The sequence below is a fragment of the Colletotrichum costaricense genome (assembly GCF_030867565.1).
Source record: "Colletotrichum costaricense strain IMI 309622 chromosome Unknown Scaffold_6.1, whole genome shotgun sequence".
Lineage (NCBI taxonomy): Eukaryota > Fungi > Ascomycota > Sordariomycetes > Glomerellales > Glomerellaceae > Colletotrichum > Colletotrichum costaricense.
In genome coordinates, this window is record NW_026848235.1 from 23744 (window position 1) to 39273 (window position 15530).

The 15530-nt window shown below is 47.9% G+C and overlaps 6 protein-coding genes across 6 annotated transcripts; 2 read left to right on the forward strand and 4 right to left on the reverse strand.

Annotated features, from left to right (window-relative positions):
* Positions 1 to 846: 846 nt before the first annotated feature.
* Positions 847 to 2187, reverse strand: CCOS01_06214 (uncharacterized protein; the record flags this gene model as incomplete). The annotated part of the gene is made up of 1 exon (XM_060454384.1): positions 847 to 2187. The coding sequence occupies one exon, from the start codon at positions 2185 to 2187 to the stop codon at positions 847 to 849; it is 1341 nt and encodes a 446-aa protein (XP_060314084.1).
* Positions 2188 to 5615: 3428 nt separating this feature from the next.
* CCOS01_06215 (uncharacterized protein) lies at positions 5616 to 6379 on the reverse strand (the record flags this gene model as incomplete). Its single annotated transcript, XM_060454385.1, has 3 exons — positions 5616 to 5813; positions 5876 to 6091; positions 6272 to 6379. 3 exons carry the CDS (start codon positions 6377 to 6379, stop codon positions 5616 to 5618), a joined length of 522 nt encoding a protein of 173 aa, XP_060314085.1.
* Positions 6380 to 7851: 1472 nt separating this feature from the next.
* CCOS01_06216 (3-oxoacyl-(acyl-carrier-protein) reductase) lies at positions 7852 to 8763 on the forward strand (the record flags this gene model as incomplete). Its single annotated transcript, XM_060454386.1, has 1 exon — positions 7852 to 8763. One exon carries the CDS (start codon positions 7852 to 7854, stop codon positions 8761 to 8763), a length of 912 nt encoding a protein of 303 aa, XP_060314086.1.
* Positions 8764 to 10944: 2181 nt separating this feature from the next.
* Positions 10945 to 11847, reverse strand: CCOS01_06217 (uncharacterized protein; the record flags this gene model as incomplete). Its single annotated transcript, XM_060454387.1, has 1 exon — positions 10945 to 11847. One exon carries the CDS (start codon positions 11845 to 11847, stop codon positions 10945 to 10947), a length of 903 nt encoding a protein of 300 aa, XP_060314087.1.
* Positions 11848 to 12668: 821 nt separating this feature from the next.
* CCOS01_06218 (uncharacterized protein) lies at positions 12669 to 14243 on the forward strand (the record flags this gene model as incomplete). The annotated part of the gene is made up of 4 exons (XM_060454388.1): positions 12669 to 12994; positions 13050 to 13416; positions 13468 to 13907; positions 13961 to 14243. The coding sequence occupies 4 exons, from the start codon at positions 12669 to 12671 to the stop codon at positions 14241 to 14243; spliced, it is 1416 nt and encodes a 471-aa protein (XP_060314088.1).
* Positions 14244 to 14918: 675 nt separating this feature from the next.
* Positions 14919 to 15518, reverse strand: CCOS01_06219 (3-octaprenyl-4-hydroxybenzoate carboxy-lyase UbiX; the record flags this gene model as incomplete). The annotated part of the gene is made up of 1 exon (XM_060454389.1): positions 14919 to 15518. One exon carries the CDS (start codon positions 15516 to 15518, stop codon positions 14919 to 14921), a length of 600 nt encoding a protein of 199 aa, XP_060314089.1.
* Positions 15519 to 15530: the final 12 nt, after the last annotated feature.

Here is a 15530-nt window from a genome sequence, read left to right on the forward strand (position 1 = left end):
CTATGTTTAACGTACTTAATAAGCAAATGAGACAGATAAGCAAGTGAGACACTTCTTATCGCACCTAAAAGGATACTTTTATACAGCTGGGCATAACCCTTTCCTGGGAAAGAGTGAGGAGCTGGCGCGGAAATTAATCGGAATCTCCTAGTAGGCCGGTTCGGCTCAAGCCGCGTAATGAGTTTTGGGACACCCTATTGTTGAATATGATAAAGAACTTGATCGAGGCGCTTGTCTAAACTAGATGCGCAAAGTTTAGTATAGTATATGTTAATATTCTTTTTATAAAAAGAATTAGGTCTTATTTAAAATACAATTAATAAACCCGGTTATTTAATTAAGACGAATTTAAATTATAAAATTTATATAACTATACTAAGTATTATAAGTTTTTAATTTATTAGTAATAAATAAATATTAACTAATTAGTTTAAATAATAAGTATTATATTTCTTAATTAATAACAACGAGTAAAATGCTATTTATAATAGTATAAGTTTAAGATTTTATAAATCTAGATTTCTTTTATGCTTAACCCTTCGGCTTTCAAGGTCAATAATATTTTCCGCTTTTTCTAAGCTTTTATTTTGAATATCCTATATATATAAAAGTAACAAACTTTCAATTTAAAAGCTTGAATATTTAATAAAAGTAATAAACTCAATATTTATTAAAGAAATCGAATTTTAATTAAGGGACAAATACTATTAGAAAGATCATTTATCCTTATTGAATAAATTTATATAAAATAAACAAGATTTCTCTTATACGTCTCTATACAATGCTTGACTGTAGGACATTCTACTTCCGTGGCCTCTCTTTTTAATTCAGACCTTTTTCAAATTCTTAGTAGTACTTATACACAGAAAGACGGTCCGGGGCACCGCACAGTTCACTAGAGTTACCGGTACACTTATAATAGCACTGCCCCTCATCAGCAGCAATCGCGGGCTCGCCGGTACCACAGAAACACTCCTTGCCGAACTCAAGACCAAAGTACGTAGCGCCCTTGCCATTATTGCAGAGGCTAGCGCACATCTCAACGGTCATGTTGTTGTCGTCAGCGAAGTGGTCACCATCCAAAGCACGGCCGCCGGTAGTCTCCTGGGCGCACTTGACGTATGAGTACTGGGATGTGGAAACGGAGACAGCGAGAGTTCTGCCACTGTTGTAGAGGTTCAGACGGTCCTTGGCACCGCAAGTGTAAAACCCGTTGCCGAAGCAGGGAGTGCCGCACTCGGAGTCAGACACTAGCTCAAGATCCAGCGAGTAAGTGTTGGCGCAGTAGCACTCGTTGCCATTCTCGACACCAAAGAACTTGTAGTTGGAGCAGTAAGACCAGCAACTGTAGGCGTCCATGTCGTCGGCGGTGAGTCTGGAACCAGTCTCGAGGAGGCGGAGAGTCTGCGTGTCCTTTGCGCAACCGGCATAAGTAAAGGTAGCTCGGGGATCGGTTCTGACAGGTCCAGGCACGGTGCGAGCATAGATATTAAGACGTCCACCCGAGCCACAGTAGCTCTTGGCATCTCCCGAGCAGCGCATCTGGCAGTCGGCCTCGGCAGCGATGCTACCTCCGTGGATAGTGCTGCCACAATAGCACTCGCGCCCGTATTCCACACCGGCGAAGTTGAAGCCCTTATTGGAGCAGTACTGGCCACAGTCCTCAGCCTTCATGTTGTCAGAGGAGTATCCGTCCTCTCTAAGGGCACGACCTCCATCGCCCTCGGTGTGGCAATAAAGATAAGACCAGCCGCGGTTGTTCAAATCCTTCACGGAGGGCCCGCTGTAGCCGTCGGTCTGGTAGAGGTTGAGACGGCTCGGGCCGCCGCATCTGGAGTGATCATCCATGCCGTTGCAAGGCATGTTACAGTCGCCAGGATCAGCTGGAAGAGCAGAGTCGGTGAGAACATCACCGCAGTAGCATTCCCTGCCGTACTCGGTTGCGAAGTACACGTAATCCTTGCAGAAGTCGGAACACATTTGGGTGCTCATCGAGTCCGAGGAGAAGCTCGCTTCCTTGAGGGCACGGCCGTGGTCTCTGGGGGGCTCTGAGTAGCAACCCTTGTCGGCGAAGGTTCGAGCTTGAAGCTGTCCGCGGGGCTGAACCTGAACGGCGGCAGCAGACACCAGGGGTGCCATCAGGTGCATGGCCATAAGACCGATGCCGGAGAGGGTAGCGAGAGACATGGTGAAGAACGAAAGTTGAGGTCCGAGTATTCAACTCGAGAAATGAGAGTGGTAGTGAGGAGGTGAATGAGTGAGGTGCCGAGTGGTGGTTATCTCGTCATTCTACATCGGACAGGCTGATGGTCTTAAATATCTCGATGTAAGACGATTCCAGAGGAAATTGTGGTTGGGTTGGAAGTCGTCTCCAGCCGTGACTCCATTTCCGAATGACCTGACAGGATTCTTCCCCCACATGTGCTGAGTGTCTTGGGCTGGAACAAATTGCTGCTTGGATCATGGATCTATTTCGACGCTAAGGATCCCAAGTGGTTGGTTTAGTTGCACTGAAGCTTCCCCGCTCTGTAGCTTGAAGATTCATCGTTAGATCCAGCTTGGTTCCTTGTGGAGAGCCTTTCCTCTTTGGGAATGCTCCCTCACGACCCAAATTGTCGCCACTATTGGCAGCGGGCGCCAACAAGGCGAGATGAGAGGCCTTTGAGCTAGCTAAAACGCCCCCTAATCTCCACGCCCAGGAATCAACACCAATGCGCGAAGGACGCAATCTGTGGGCTGCCGTTTGTCCAACGACGAGTTGGATTATCTCTGGTCTGGCTGCAGCCACCAACTTGAACCAAGTTGTGTTAAGCTTACTTACTAAGGCAATAGTTTGTTTTTGAACGCCATATTGGCTCTGGTGCCACGCGAGACCAGAACTCGGCTTGTCAAATCTGTCACTGCCGGTCATGATCATAGAGTCCGGCCCATATTGCTCTGTTCCAACAGCACTAGTCTGCCAAACACTTTCCTTGCCTTCTAAAGGCCACTGATCGATTTGATCGGAGCATCCCGCAATCTCCTCGGACTAGACCGCGAGTTTACCAATAGTAAGGACCGAGCCGATCATATCTACTCAAAGGATTCAATATTTCCGATGTTGTTTTGCTGCCAGTCGAATTTAACCCCTTCCTAGTGAAGATGGCCTTCGCAAAACGACGCGGGACGAAGTTAGATTGTGCCACATCTGCCACAGCGGATAGTCTCTTTCTGCAAATGGTCGGCAACTCGGAAGAATGCCGTGACTTGGATTTGCTGCGTGGCAGCTGTCTTGGCCTTTTTCGCATCGAACTCTCTTGCACCATGCAAGCAACAACTGATGGATGAATGGGAGCTCAGTGGGGTGGCGGTATTAGTTGGCATCACGACTTTTACTACTTGCTTTGGACTCGGTCCAATGTTCCCGGCTCCACTATCTGAGCTCAGAGGTCGAAAGCCCATTTTTGTTATTGCAGGCCTTTTTTTCATTGTCTGTATAATATGTTGCGCCGTGACGCGCTCCTACCTTGAGTACCTATGTCGTACAAGATATTGAGGTCCGTTTGTTGATACTGCTGGAGGAGTATTGTCTAACCCACAATCTCGGTCGAATGGAATGCTGGTTGCTAGATTCTTTGCCGGTGTTGGCAGCACGACTTACTCTACTCTCAGTGGTATCATCTCCGACCTGTACGGACCATGCGAAAGGAACACGCCAATGGTAATATTCTCAGGCAGTGCACTGTTTGGAATCAGTCTTGGACCTCTCGTTCACTAGGCAATATTACACTTGGAGATGGGTCTTCTGGCTTAGGTCATCGTCATTATCCCCTGTTGATTGGCTGCTCCGTGTTCTTCGTACCCGAGACGCGCCAGAGCATTTTGCTGGCGACAGAGCGAGACAGACTCGACGAATGGTGTCGGAAGTTGCACGGAAACAAATGCTTCTTTTTCGATCTCTGTGGACTGGAGAATGCAACGCACTCTAGGGCTCCGCAAGTGCGGTGACAGCTGCCCCGAGACGATGACTCAAAGTTGAGTGTCAAACAATTGTTGGCCAGCTCTTTGACTAGACCTTCTGTGATGCTGTTGGCCGAGCCCATCATCGCATACCTGACACTTTGGGCGGCTTTTAGCTGATCAGTATTGTTCATTGCCTTAGCTATAGTATCGCTAATGTCCGAGGGCGGTTATTAGTTCACCCTCGCGGAGAACGACAGTGTATTTGCAGCGACAAGTGTGGGCTCAGTCTTGGCCACCATTGCGGCCATCTATCAGGGGCTCTGGCTGGAGCGCAAGTTCCCGCTGACTGAAGCAAGCCCAGATACACTAGAGCACCGTCTCTATTCCACACATGAGCAGATATTGCTTCTCCCTGCTGAGCTCTTCACGTCTGGGTGGACTGCACGGCCTGAATTACACTAAGTTCTTCCCGCAACTGCCATTGGCATAGCGACCGTGGGCGTCTCCCCAGTCTACCTGTCTCTTTTCAACTACTTAGCAGACTGCTACAAACAGTTTGGTTGCTTGGGCTACCTTACGGTTCCGGCTCTAGTATACTTAAGGGAGTTCCCATTCTCCTTTGTATCGGGCTCCGGCTTCTGGTGTATTTGGGTACTCAGATCCGCGCTATAAGTGAAATTGCGCAGATATCAGCAAAAGCCAACCAGTAGTTAGTACCTCTCCTTGGGCAATCAGATCAGCTTATTGCTGTTCAGTATATGAAACTACAAGCTAGTACGCTGACTTTTGCATACGCGGTTGAAAACGTTACGCAACTAGTAACTTCTAGGACCGGACTCCTGAGGGTAGGTATGTAGTGCAACTTGTAGCTATCGGCAAAAAGTCCAATCACTGATTTCTGAGCACGCGACCATATCTGCCACCTCTTTTGTATGTTGGCCTGTTGCTTGTGGCCTATTGCTTGTGGCTTGTATGTATGCTGTACTTGAGCGTCTATTCGCAGGTGCATACTTGTCAACACGTTTGCTCTACCCTCAGTCAGATGTTGTGCTGCCTCAATAGCAACCACATTGTATAAGTTACATCATGTAGATGAATATGGCACTCTAAAACTGGATTAACTTCTTTCCAAATGCACTTTGACTCACGGTATTTAATTCTATGACCAATATGGGTCTAGACCCTACCAAGAAAGTGAGCTATATGTATGTCAATAGATTGTAAAAAGAAAAAAGTGTGAGAAAATCCGTGTTTCTTCCTGCAAAAGTTGTGTTTTATTAATATATCTTTCCAACCAAAGAGTAATCTGTTCGTCTATATTCTTTACATTCCGCCCTAATCATGTTCTCTGAAGTGTTCAGAGAAATAGAGAAATAGGTTCCACCGATTCGTTTCACCTATAACCTTCCACTCGGTAAGATACAAAGCACTCGAGGCTTGTTGACTTAATCGAGATAATATTGGGTCTCGGCACCCATGCACAACTAGTAATACCTCCTGCGCTTCTGTTTTGCCAGTAACTATATGTCGTGGTGGCTTCAACCATCCGTGGCCTCACCGCACGTCTAATGATTTCGCTTACATAATCACCGAGATCCTTCCTCACCTGCACTCTCTATCTCAGAGCGAGCTTAGTATAGTGCCCATTTTCTACTTCTAATAGACAACCGTTCTCATTCACGCGCGTCGATGCCCATATGGTGACTATACGACACTATACTTATGTATCTTTCCTCGTTCTTTTCGGACTCCGCTACAGGCGAGTAGCAAAAATGAGGCCCCTTCTGAAAACCTTTTGGGACCACGCGGCCCTCGCCGTCTGCCTCCGAATATTTGGAAAGCACGCTGCCTCGGAAAGAGGCTGTGATTAGCTAGTCGGGGTTTAGAATGTCGAACAGTAGCAGATCTCGACATCCTCTTGTTCTGTTCTTACTGCCTCCCGAACAACTGCGAGAATGACCAGGGCGTTGAACACGGCAATTGCAACCAAATAGACCTTTTCCCTGATTACAAATTCTTCGATCGTCTCATTCGCTCCCCTCTGTTCGAAGAAATTGCCCACGATCAGCTGTGCAGCACCATATGCTGCGAGCATCGACTCCGCCATAGCAACGACGGAGCTCTTCAGAGCACGAAGGACTACTTCGTTCTGTGAAAAGTGCCATTCTCTTTTTAAGACATGTTCCATGCCGAAACACTCGATAGGAAGCGTTACCAAGAATTGGCTCATAGAAGCTGGTCAAGTCATCGGAGATGAGAATTGAGTATTGTCAATCTTGGGGCGTCTGCGGACTGAACCGTCAAAAGTCGTCGCGGATGACCCAGAAACGATGAGACTGCTCAGAAGTTTGACCCCGACGGGGTACGTGAACAAGCTATCCCGCATCGTGGTAGATGGACCAGCCTCTGATATCTTGGACGGATATTCTCTAATCATCGTCGTGTTTTTGAGCGATGGTGCTTGAACGGTAGCTCGTTCTATAACGGTGCTGCCGACTAGCGTCATGCCGCCGACCGATAACGCTGAACTTATTAGACCCAGGCAGAATAAGGCGAGAATCGCCACTAAAACGGAATCATAGATCCCACCGAATACGAGGGATCCCAAGATTGTTCAATCATTTGAGACTTTGAACTTTTTATCCACCGGCATTGAAAATGACCAGTCTCGTGCCGTACTGTATGAGACTGGTGACATTTGAAGTTTATATGACGCCCAGAATGGTTGCGAGAAGCTGGATGCCCGACTGCCCGGCGGCACGATTGGAAGTAATTGCATCGGATGAGGATTTGTACCACGAGCCATTGATAGACCATTTTTACAAATGGGCCACGATGATGACGGAGCTTAGGGCGGTGGCGAAGACCAGAGAAAGGGATACGCCACATTTGGCCCAAAAGCCAACCTGCCTGGGTTGCCAGACTTTGGAGGCGCCCATTTGAACTATCATTGTTTTAAGGGCTTGGGCAGGTGCTCCTCTTCAGACTGTGAGAAATTTGAGAAGGGTTGGGATTCGATGTGCTATACGAATTGAGGACGGAGTCAGTAAGAAAGGGAACAGAATGAGCGACATGTTGATAGGTGTTGTACCTGACTTTGAGGGCATCAGGCTCGCGATGAGAAAACAACTGTCCCCACAGCGTGATTGTACACTAAGCCAATATCCGAAGTCTCAGCCCCCTCGCACGCATGTTGTTGTTGGTGCACAAGGCTTAGCTTTTTACACCTCGGGCCAATCGGATCGGATACTTTCGTGCTGAGGGGTTATAACCCCGGTCCAGTCTCATGTTTAGAAAACCTAAACTCAAGGCTGAATGGTGCGGCACACAATATTGATTTCCATCTTAACATAGGAACCACGATAAATATAGTAAAGTTGATAGAGAATACCTGACTGTAACGGAAGCATAGAATAACCAAGGCCGAATCCACTAGCAACCCGGCGGCTGTAGGACAGGATATATGCAGGGCATACGGGACCACGTTAAGTCACCCGGAACGAAAGAATTATTGATCAGACCACGTACAGATAAGAAAAGGCAATGAGCGCCCGTAGATCTCTTGGCCTGAGAAATTACCTATGTTTTCCAATAATTAACAATTGCACCTGTTAATTCTCTATGAATAGTACCATGGATATCTTTGTTTGGGTAGAACTTACTGACGTAAGTGTTTCGCATAGACCGGGCTGATTAGTGATCAGCCAACAAGATACGTAAAGGCCGAGGTAAAGAGTTTCCAGGTCCCTAATAAATCCGAATGCGAGATTAATATAGTGTATATAAGTTGACAGATAGACATAGTTGTGTATGGATATGTATCTACACTGACTCTAGTCGCTGCTGATTCAGTTCTTAAACACATAAATCCGTCTTATATTACCAAGTCAATCAAACACACTCAACAGCATGTCCGCCGGGTCTGGAAGCATTCGGCGTGACTTTACAGATACACGCCACTCAGTATCCTACGATCTGATTTCTCCACTCCAACTAGATTTGTCCGGCAAGTACGCTGTGGTCACGGGCGCATCCTGGGATACTGGCGTTGGCTTTGCTACGGCATCAGCCTTTGCACGAGCGGGCGCGTCAGGAATCGCCGCTGTCGACCTGCACGGCTTATCCGCAGGCCTCGTTGCGAAGCTCAAACAGATCGCGAGAGAGGCTGGACGGGATGAACCAATCGTCGTTGATTGTACCACAGACATTGCCGATGCAGCCAGCGTCAAAGCCGCTTATGACAAGATAGCCGCTGCATTTGGTGGCCGTCTAGACGTCCTTGTCAACAACGCGGCGCACATGGAACCTTATGAAAAGTTCCTAGATGCGGATCCTGATGTTTACTGGCGCACTTGGCAAGTCAATCTCGGCGGGCTTTTTAACATGGCTCGTGCCTTCTTGCCGATGATGCTATTGACTCGCGCATCCGGCGATGGGCTCTGCATCATGATAAATGTCTCATCTTCAGGCGCATTAAGTGCGCGCCCAGCTAGCACGGGATATCGATCATCCAAGCTCGCAGTTACACGTTGGACAGAGTCGGTTCAGCTCGACTATGCCGATCAAGGACTTCTGGCCTTCTCCCTCAATCCAGGCGCCATCAAGACCGAGATAACCAAGGGCGGCTTGCCGGACCACTTGCGAGATTCTCTTCCTGACAAACCAGAAATCGCGGGCGACACAATTGTATGGCTGGCGGCCGAACGCCAGGAATGGCTGGCAGGACGATATGTTAGCTGCCCATGGGATATGGGGGAGTTAATGCAGATGAAAAATGCTATCATCGAAGAGGACAAGCTCAAGCTGAAGATGGCTTTCTAGCGGCAGGAGCGGGCAGGCCGCGCAAAGTCAGGCAAAGTAGAGGTCAGGTCTGGACTTGGGTGTTCCAGTAAGCTATCCGACGATGCGGTCCGATGAGAGAAGCAGGGGATCAATACCATGGATTAACAATAAGGTTTCTTTCTGATCATGGAGACATGATCAACGACTCCACGTGAGAAGGTGCTTTTTAAACGGGCCGCACTCGTTATCACGCTGAAGATTCTCAGCCAGCTTCGCCGGTTAATCCTTGCATTCTATAATGTTTTCAAACCTAAGCACGTCTGATATAGCTATCTATACGAGGTTTGTGAATATGTGGCTCTTTTTACTACGTCTATCTAGATGCCTTCGGCCTTATCATCTCCTTAGGTGTCTAAAACCGTGCGTCGTCTGCCCTGGAGTCCTTGGTCGCTTCCAGTAAGCAAGTCTACAGACTTCGTCCTCTTCCATATCATCCGATGCCCCGACAAGACAGGCTGTTGCTTTTTCCATCACGATGAGGTCAAAAGCTGTATTTAATGACTCTATGCCGGTCGAAAATGCGGTAACAGGCGTTCTTATAGAGCCCGCAGACTATATGAGCAGCATATTCACCCATGTGACGACGGTGTCAGCGAAGGTCTGCAGCACATACCAGCGTGTGTGAATACGCTGACTCAAGAGGCCAGATATTCCGAAGAGATTGTTGGAGACGCGAGCTTGTGTCTCAAAGTCAAGGCCGCTGAAGACGTCTTCAAGAAGAATGCAGTCTCGTCGGGAATAGACAGCGCATGCAATAGCCTAAAGAGCACGTAGGTTAACAAAGAAGATGCCAAGGAAATGACGGCAAAGTGATCAATGCTTATTACGCGCTGCTTCTGGCCACCACTAAGGGTAACGCCCTTGCTGCCCATCATAACCTAGTCGCCATTCGGGAAGGTCGTAATGTCCTCTTCCAAGGCACAAGCTCTAATAACGATACTGTACCAAGAAGGCTCGAAGTGAGAAAAGTCAGTAACATTGCGACGAAGGGTTTCGTTAGTTAGCCAGGTAGGTTGGTCACAAAAGGCGATCCTGTCAGAACATCGGCCAATATCCCCCTCTGTGACCGGAGTTTCACCCAATATGGCCTTGAGGAGGGGCGAATTTCCAGAGACTTAGGGTCCAGCAATCATCGTGAGCTTTCCAAGGCGAATATTGAGCGTGAGTTCGGTCAAAGCCAGGTCTGCGTCTGCCTTCCATCCACATTTGGCATTGCGAATCTCGAAGGTATTCCCGTTCGCCAGGGGATCCAGAATGAGAGTCAGTATGGTTGTGGGCTGCTTTTCGGACTTCTGACGAACCGAGGAGCCGCTCTAAGATTCACCGACGAAGGATGTGCTGTCGAGGTTGCCGGAAGTGCTACGGGCTTCTGACTTGGCAGACGTTTCTGGGGACAGGGGAAATGATTGGATGCGACCGAAGCAGGCGATAGAGGCAAAGATGTTCGGGAGTTGGGCGAACAGCTCGTTCAGCAGTTGAGTGACGAGTATTAGAAGGGCGAGTAGTGTGAAGATTTGGTTCGAATACAGGGTGGTGTGTTCCTTTTGTGCGATGACTGCGTATGCGCCGAGGGAGTCGCTAATATCAGGGAGGAAGGTTATTCTATGAACTAGGGTTTAAAATGCTTTATTAATAGTATCAGACTCGTTCACAGCGCCGTCAAGATCAGTATCTACTTAAATAATAAATTAATTCTAAGATGTAGTTATCATAATCGATGCTCCCGCCCGTATATCACACCCTACTTAAACAAGAGCATAGCTTTATTTTTATTTAGGGTAAAGATAAGTTAGGAATCCGAGTAGTAGAAATACCTCATTCTAAGTGAATATACTGTCACCGAGGGCGCCAAAGCTTTGAAGCTAGATATGGAAACTATTTTGGCCAAGAGATTGAGTCCGGGAGGCACCCCTGTCAAAGCAGTTAGCTCTTTTCCTTAGTAATGGATGTCATGGATAATTACTTTCCCTCCACATCAGGCATCTCCAACCAAATGCCCGCACTAAGTCATCCTCTTATGGTGGTATACGGCATCTGCAGACACACAGCGGGTTTGCTATAGACAGCTCGCTATAGCAATATAGATGCAGAGGATGGCGATTAAATTTAATCTAGTATTTCTAAGATAGACCAGCTGTTACATAATAGAAATAAGCGAATTTAGCTCTTGTACAAACAGTCAAGACGAATACCAGTGGAAAAGTAAGGTCCCACAATTGGGATAAAGTCAGCGACAAAAGCAGATATGGACTGGGCCTTAGAGCAACCACCGGTCCCAATAGCCTGTGAAGAAATTCTAGCTTGATACGCATCAGCACGAAGCGACCCATCACGGTTATAGACGTTCATGCGGATAATGCTAGGAAGCCAAGTGCCCCATTTAAGACCAGTGCACTCCATACCCGACAACGGACAGTCCTTATTATACGGGCAAGGCTTGCCCGATCTTCCTCCACATGCCGAGTCGGCTTTGTTCGGCGTTCCCTCCTGCCAGGTGAAGCCGTAGCAGCCGTTATACACGGTGTAACCGTTGTGCTTGCCAATGCTGTTGGCTGTCTCCCACATAGAGTGGATCAGGGCGTCGCGCATCGACCAGCCGCTGAGACGACCTACGGCTCCCCACTGACCGTCGAGGGTGAATCTAGTGGTTACGCCGCCGTTTCCACCGTATGGGCTGTTGCAGAACTTGCTCCATGCGTTGCGAGTGATGTCTGAGAGACCGCCCCTGTCGTCGCTGGAGTCGTACATGCGCGTCCAGAGCATGTAGAAGGTGTCGACATCGCCAACGTTGACGAGGTTGTCGGTATACATGCCGTGGACCTGGTAGATCCAGCTGGCTCTGGCCTCGAGGGCCTCAGTCTCATTATGGACGGAAGCAGCAGCGGCTTCCTGACGGGCTGCTTCTGCTTTGACGGCTTGAAGCCAGTGCTCGCCGTCAGCGTCATGAATCTTGGCGAAACCTTCGGGCTGTTGGAGCTCTTTGGATGGCTGAGCTTCAGTCGGTATGGAGAAGACAAGGGGGAAGCTTGCAAGGAAGGCAAGTGAAGCTGAAGTGAACTTCATGATCAGATAGTTGAAAAGCTTGAAATCTTTGAACAAGTGAGGCTGCGATGATACTAATGGAAAGTTTGTCGAATCCAGTGATCTCTATATATACAAGTACTAATCTACACTATATCCCATCTCTCACGCGACAGTATCACCAGTCTTCTGCGTATTCTATGACAAACAACTTCTGTATGATAAGCATGAATCATCCTATCACCACGCCAAGGAAGCTGAATGGAGATAATCGTCAAATTTCGTGCTAAGGAGATAACATGACTTTACGAGCTCCCCTGGAAAGGAGCGCATTCACACGAGTATGATTAATCGGAACAATTATTTTTTCTTTCCCTCAGCGAGTCAGCACCCACTATATGTTATCAAAGCTCGTGGCCCCAATTTCAAACTCTTTCCACAACTCAGGTTTCAACGTCGACTAGTCGCTGCATATGTTTTTGTATTATCTATAAGGTTCATGGCTTCTGTGGAGCTGGTAGATAGAGAGTCGATGAGCCAATCATGATCGGGAAATGTCTTTTTAAACTTCAGAGGGATCCATCATGTGATTCGATAAAACATTCTAGAATTGGCAGGGTTCAGCTGTGCCTCAGCGGCGGCTTGGCCGCGCGGAGGCCTTTGTGAAATTAAAGAATGGCTAGACGAGATTAGGTCCCATGACAAGCTAGCGGGATGACGATCTGGGCTTAAACGGGCTAAATTCGGGAGTGGACAGTTTATGATACTGATAACTGTTGATATAATAAATTCTTCAAACAGAGATTATCTGGGTCTGCTCTCCGGTTTGGAAATTGATTCTCTCGTCTCTTCTACTTACTATCATGAAATCCTCAACACTCCTATCATTCGTTGCTCTTATTGTTCCGACACAATGCGTCAAACTTCGTGGAACAGAGTTTACTGTCTTAGTATCTTCAAGGCCAGCGCTTATCTTGTTTACAGCGGACGGTTGCAAGGAATGTGACAGAGTGCAAGAAGTCCTGGACAGGGTGTCTCCAACGCTTACCAAGACCGCTATTGCTTCTGTTAACTGCAATGAGGAGCCGGCTGTGTGCGATGACTCTCAGGTCTTTACTGTTCCCACATTGAAGTTTACACCCGGCAACAAGGAGTTGATTACCTACAAAGAAGCTTTAGACGCGTCATCGTAAGTTTTGTCGATTTCTCTAACATGGCTTGTGGATCACTGATCATGAATGCAGGGTTGTAAAATATATTGAACGCCAATCAGGTTCTCCAGTTACGGAGCTTACTGAAAAGAACCATCTCCATTTCGCGCGCTCATCTCGAGTCACAGTTGTTGCCTTTATTGGTTCGGATCATCAACCTGAGCTTGAGACCTTTCACGCTGTTGCTACTAAGTGGCGAGCGCATTACAGTTTTGGTAATCTTCATAGCCCAGAGAAAGACAGGAAGGGCCCTTCCGTCGCTGTCTATACCCAAGAGGAAGAGGATCCAGTTTATTACCGCGGACCTTTCACCGTCGTAGCTGTCGAGGCCTTCTTGCAGGATGCAACCCAGCCGCTGATTCGCGAATACGATCCCATCATTCATGAAGAAGCAACAAAGGTAGGTCCCTCTTCGCTTTGCTGGATGTTTGATGGTGACTAACCATTCAAGGATGAGAAACCATTGGCCCAGATATTCTTCAGCAAGCGGGATGATCGGGCTGAGATCGTCAAGTCACTGGCTTCTCTTGCAAAGAAGTACAAAGATCAACTCACCTTCTTGACGGTGTTTGCGCCAGATTACCCCAAAAGATGTGAGCAAATGCATCTTAGCAAGGACATCAAGCGTGGTTTCTCCATTGCAAATCCACAAGGGAGAGCATATCCTATGTCTGAAAAGGTGTTCAACGTCAACAGGGTCGCTAAACATGTTTTGGCCTACCTGGATGGTTCATTGATACCTTCCATCAAGTCAGAACCGGTGCCGGAGGCGTCGACAACGCACCGATTTTTGACCACGCTCGTTGGCAGTACTTTTGACGACCTAGCTTATGACAAGTCTAAAGATGTCTTGGTTGAGTTCTACGTGCCGTGGTGTCAATACTGTACTGAGTAAGTTGATCATATCTGTACGCCATCCAATGCAGTACTAACAAGTCGAACAGTCTGCATACTCCAATGAATGAGCTCGGGTTCAAATACACCAAGTTTGGCCTGTCGGATAAAGTCGCGCTGGCAAGTATTGATGTCGACGCGAACGATGTGCCAATCGAGATAGCATCATATCCATCAATCAGGCTATATCGCGCCGGTTCGAATGACGTTGTACCTTTCCAGGGCAACTTCACTGACATGTTGACAGTGGAACAGCTGGATGCTTTTGTTTCACAGAGTGGAAGTCATGGAGTAAGTGTAATTAGTCAGAGCAAAGCCCATGACGAGCTGTAGTATCCAGATAAAGACTTCTACCGAGCAGCTCATACGCAAAAGTTCAGCATGATCTCTCACTTATGGACTTTTCAATCCTTTATGTGAATTTGACTACTTTGTGGCTGACCACCGGTTACCTAATGCTGCAAAACTTATATCACAGCGGTCAGCTGAGTGGCTGTGCCAGGCCACACCATGTGTCATTCAATGAAGGGTTTCACCATCTTTCCCACGAGCGTAATCAGATGAATGCTTGCTGCATAGCTCTAACGAATCTAAACTCTTCATTCCCTTCATCTTGTCTTCGAGTTCTTTAATATGGCTTTTAAGACCCAAGGCTGAGTCCAAGTCCTCCAATTGTCACTCCAAAGGTCGTTGTCATGGCTTCAAAGCTCCAACAGTATTACTGAGAACCCGTTCATTGCGGAATCGGGTACTATCCCAACTTCTTATGACCTCATGAAACTCACGTACTTTGTTAAATGTAGCCAAATGGCCATACACGGAGTTTCGCAATTAGCCTTCTACCATTCATCTTGTTCATGTCTCTAGTGAAGTTGCAGTCCCAAGTCTCTTCAGCTCCTCGGCCAAACTAATCCTTTTCGATTCTGTGAACACCCACACAGACAACCAAGTCCCATGGACCGAGTTGTTTTCGCAACAGCTATTCCTGATTTTCAGATACGGAACCCATTAATCTCTTTGGAAACCTCCCCATCGCTCAAACCCTCCCGTATCTAGGTCAAACAGATCGAGCATTCGCCCAACACTATGCTCAACGATATCGTCCACCGTCGCCGGCCGTTGATAGAACGCGGGCACCGGCGGAAAGATAACGACCCCGTTCCGTGCCAGAGAGAGCATATTGTCGAGGTGAATTCCGCTCAGGGGACACTCCCGTGCGGCGAGTACAAGCGTTCGGCGCTCTTTAATCACCACGTCCGCCGCGCGGGCGACAAGTGAGTCGCATAGCCCCGCGCGTATTGCAGCGAGCGTTCGCATACTACAAGGCACCACGATCATACCGTCTACTCGGAACGACCCGCTCGCGATTGGGGCGGCCATGTCGCTGTTGTTGTGGACGTGATCCGCGAGGGCGCGGACGGCCGCCGGGGTGTAGTCTGTCTCGTGCTTGAGGGTACTCTCAGCCCACTTGGTCATGATGAGGTGTGTTTCGACATTGAGCCGCCGGAGGGCGATGAGGGTCTTGATTCCAAGGATAGCTCCAGTTGCGCCTGTGAGAGCAACGATAATGCGCTTTCGTTGTGAGGTAGTCATGCCTTCTATCGTCATTTATATGGCTAC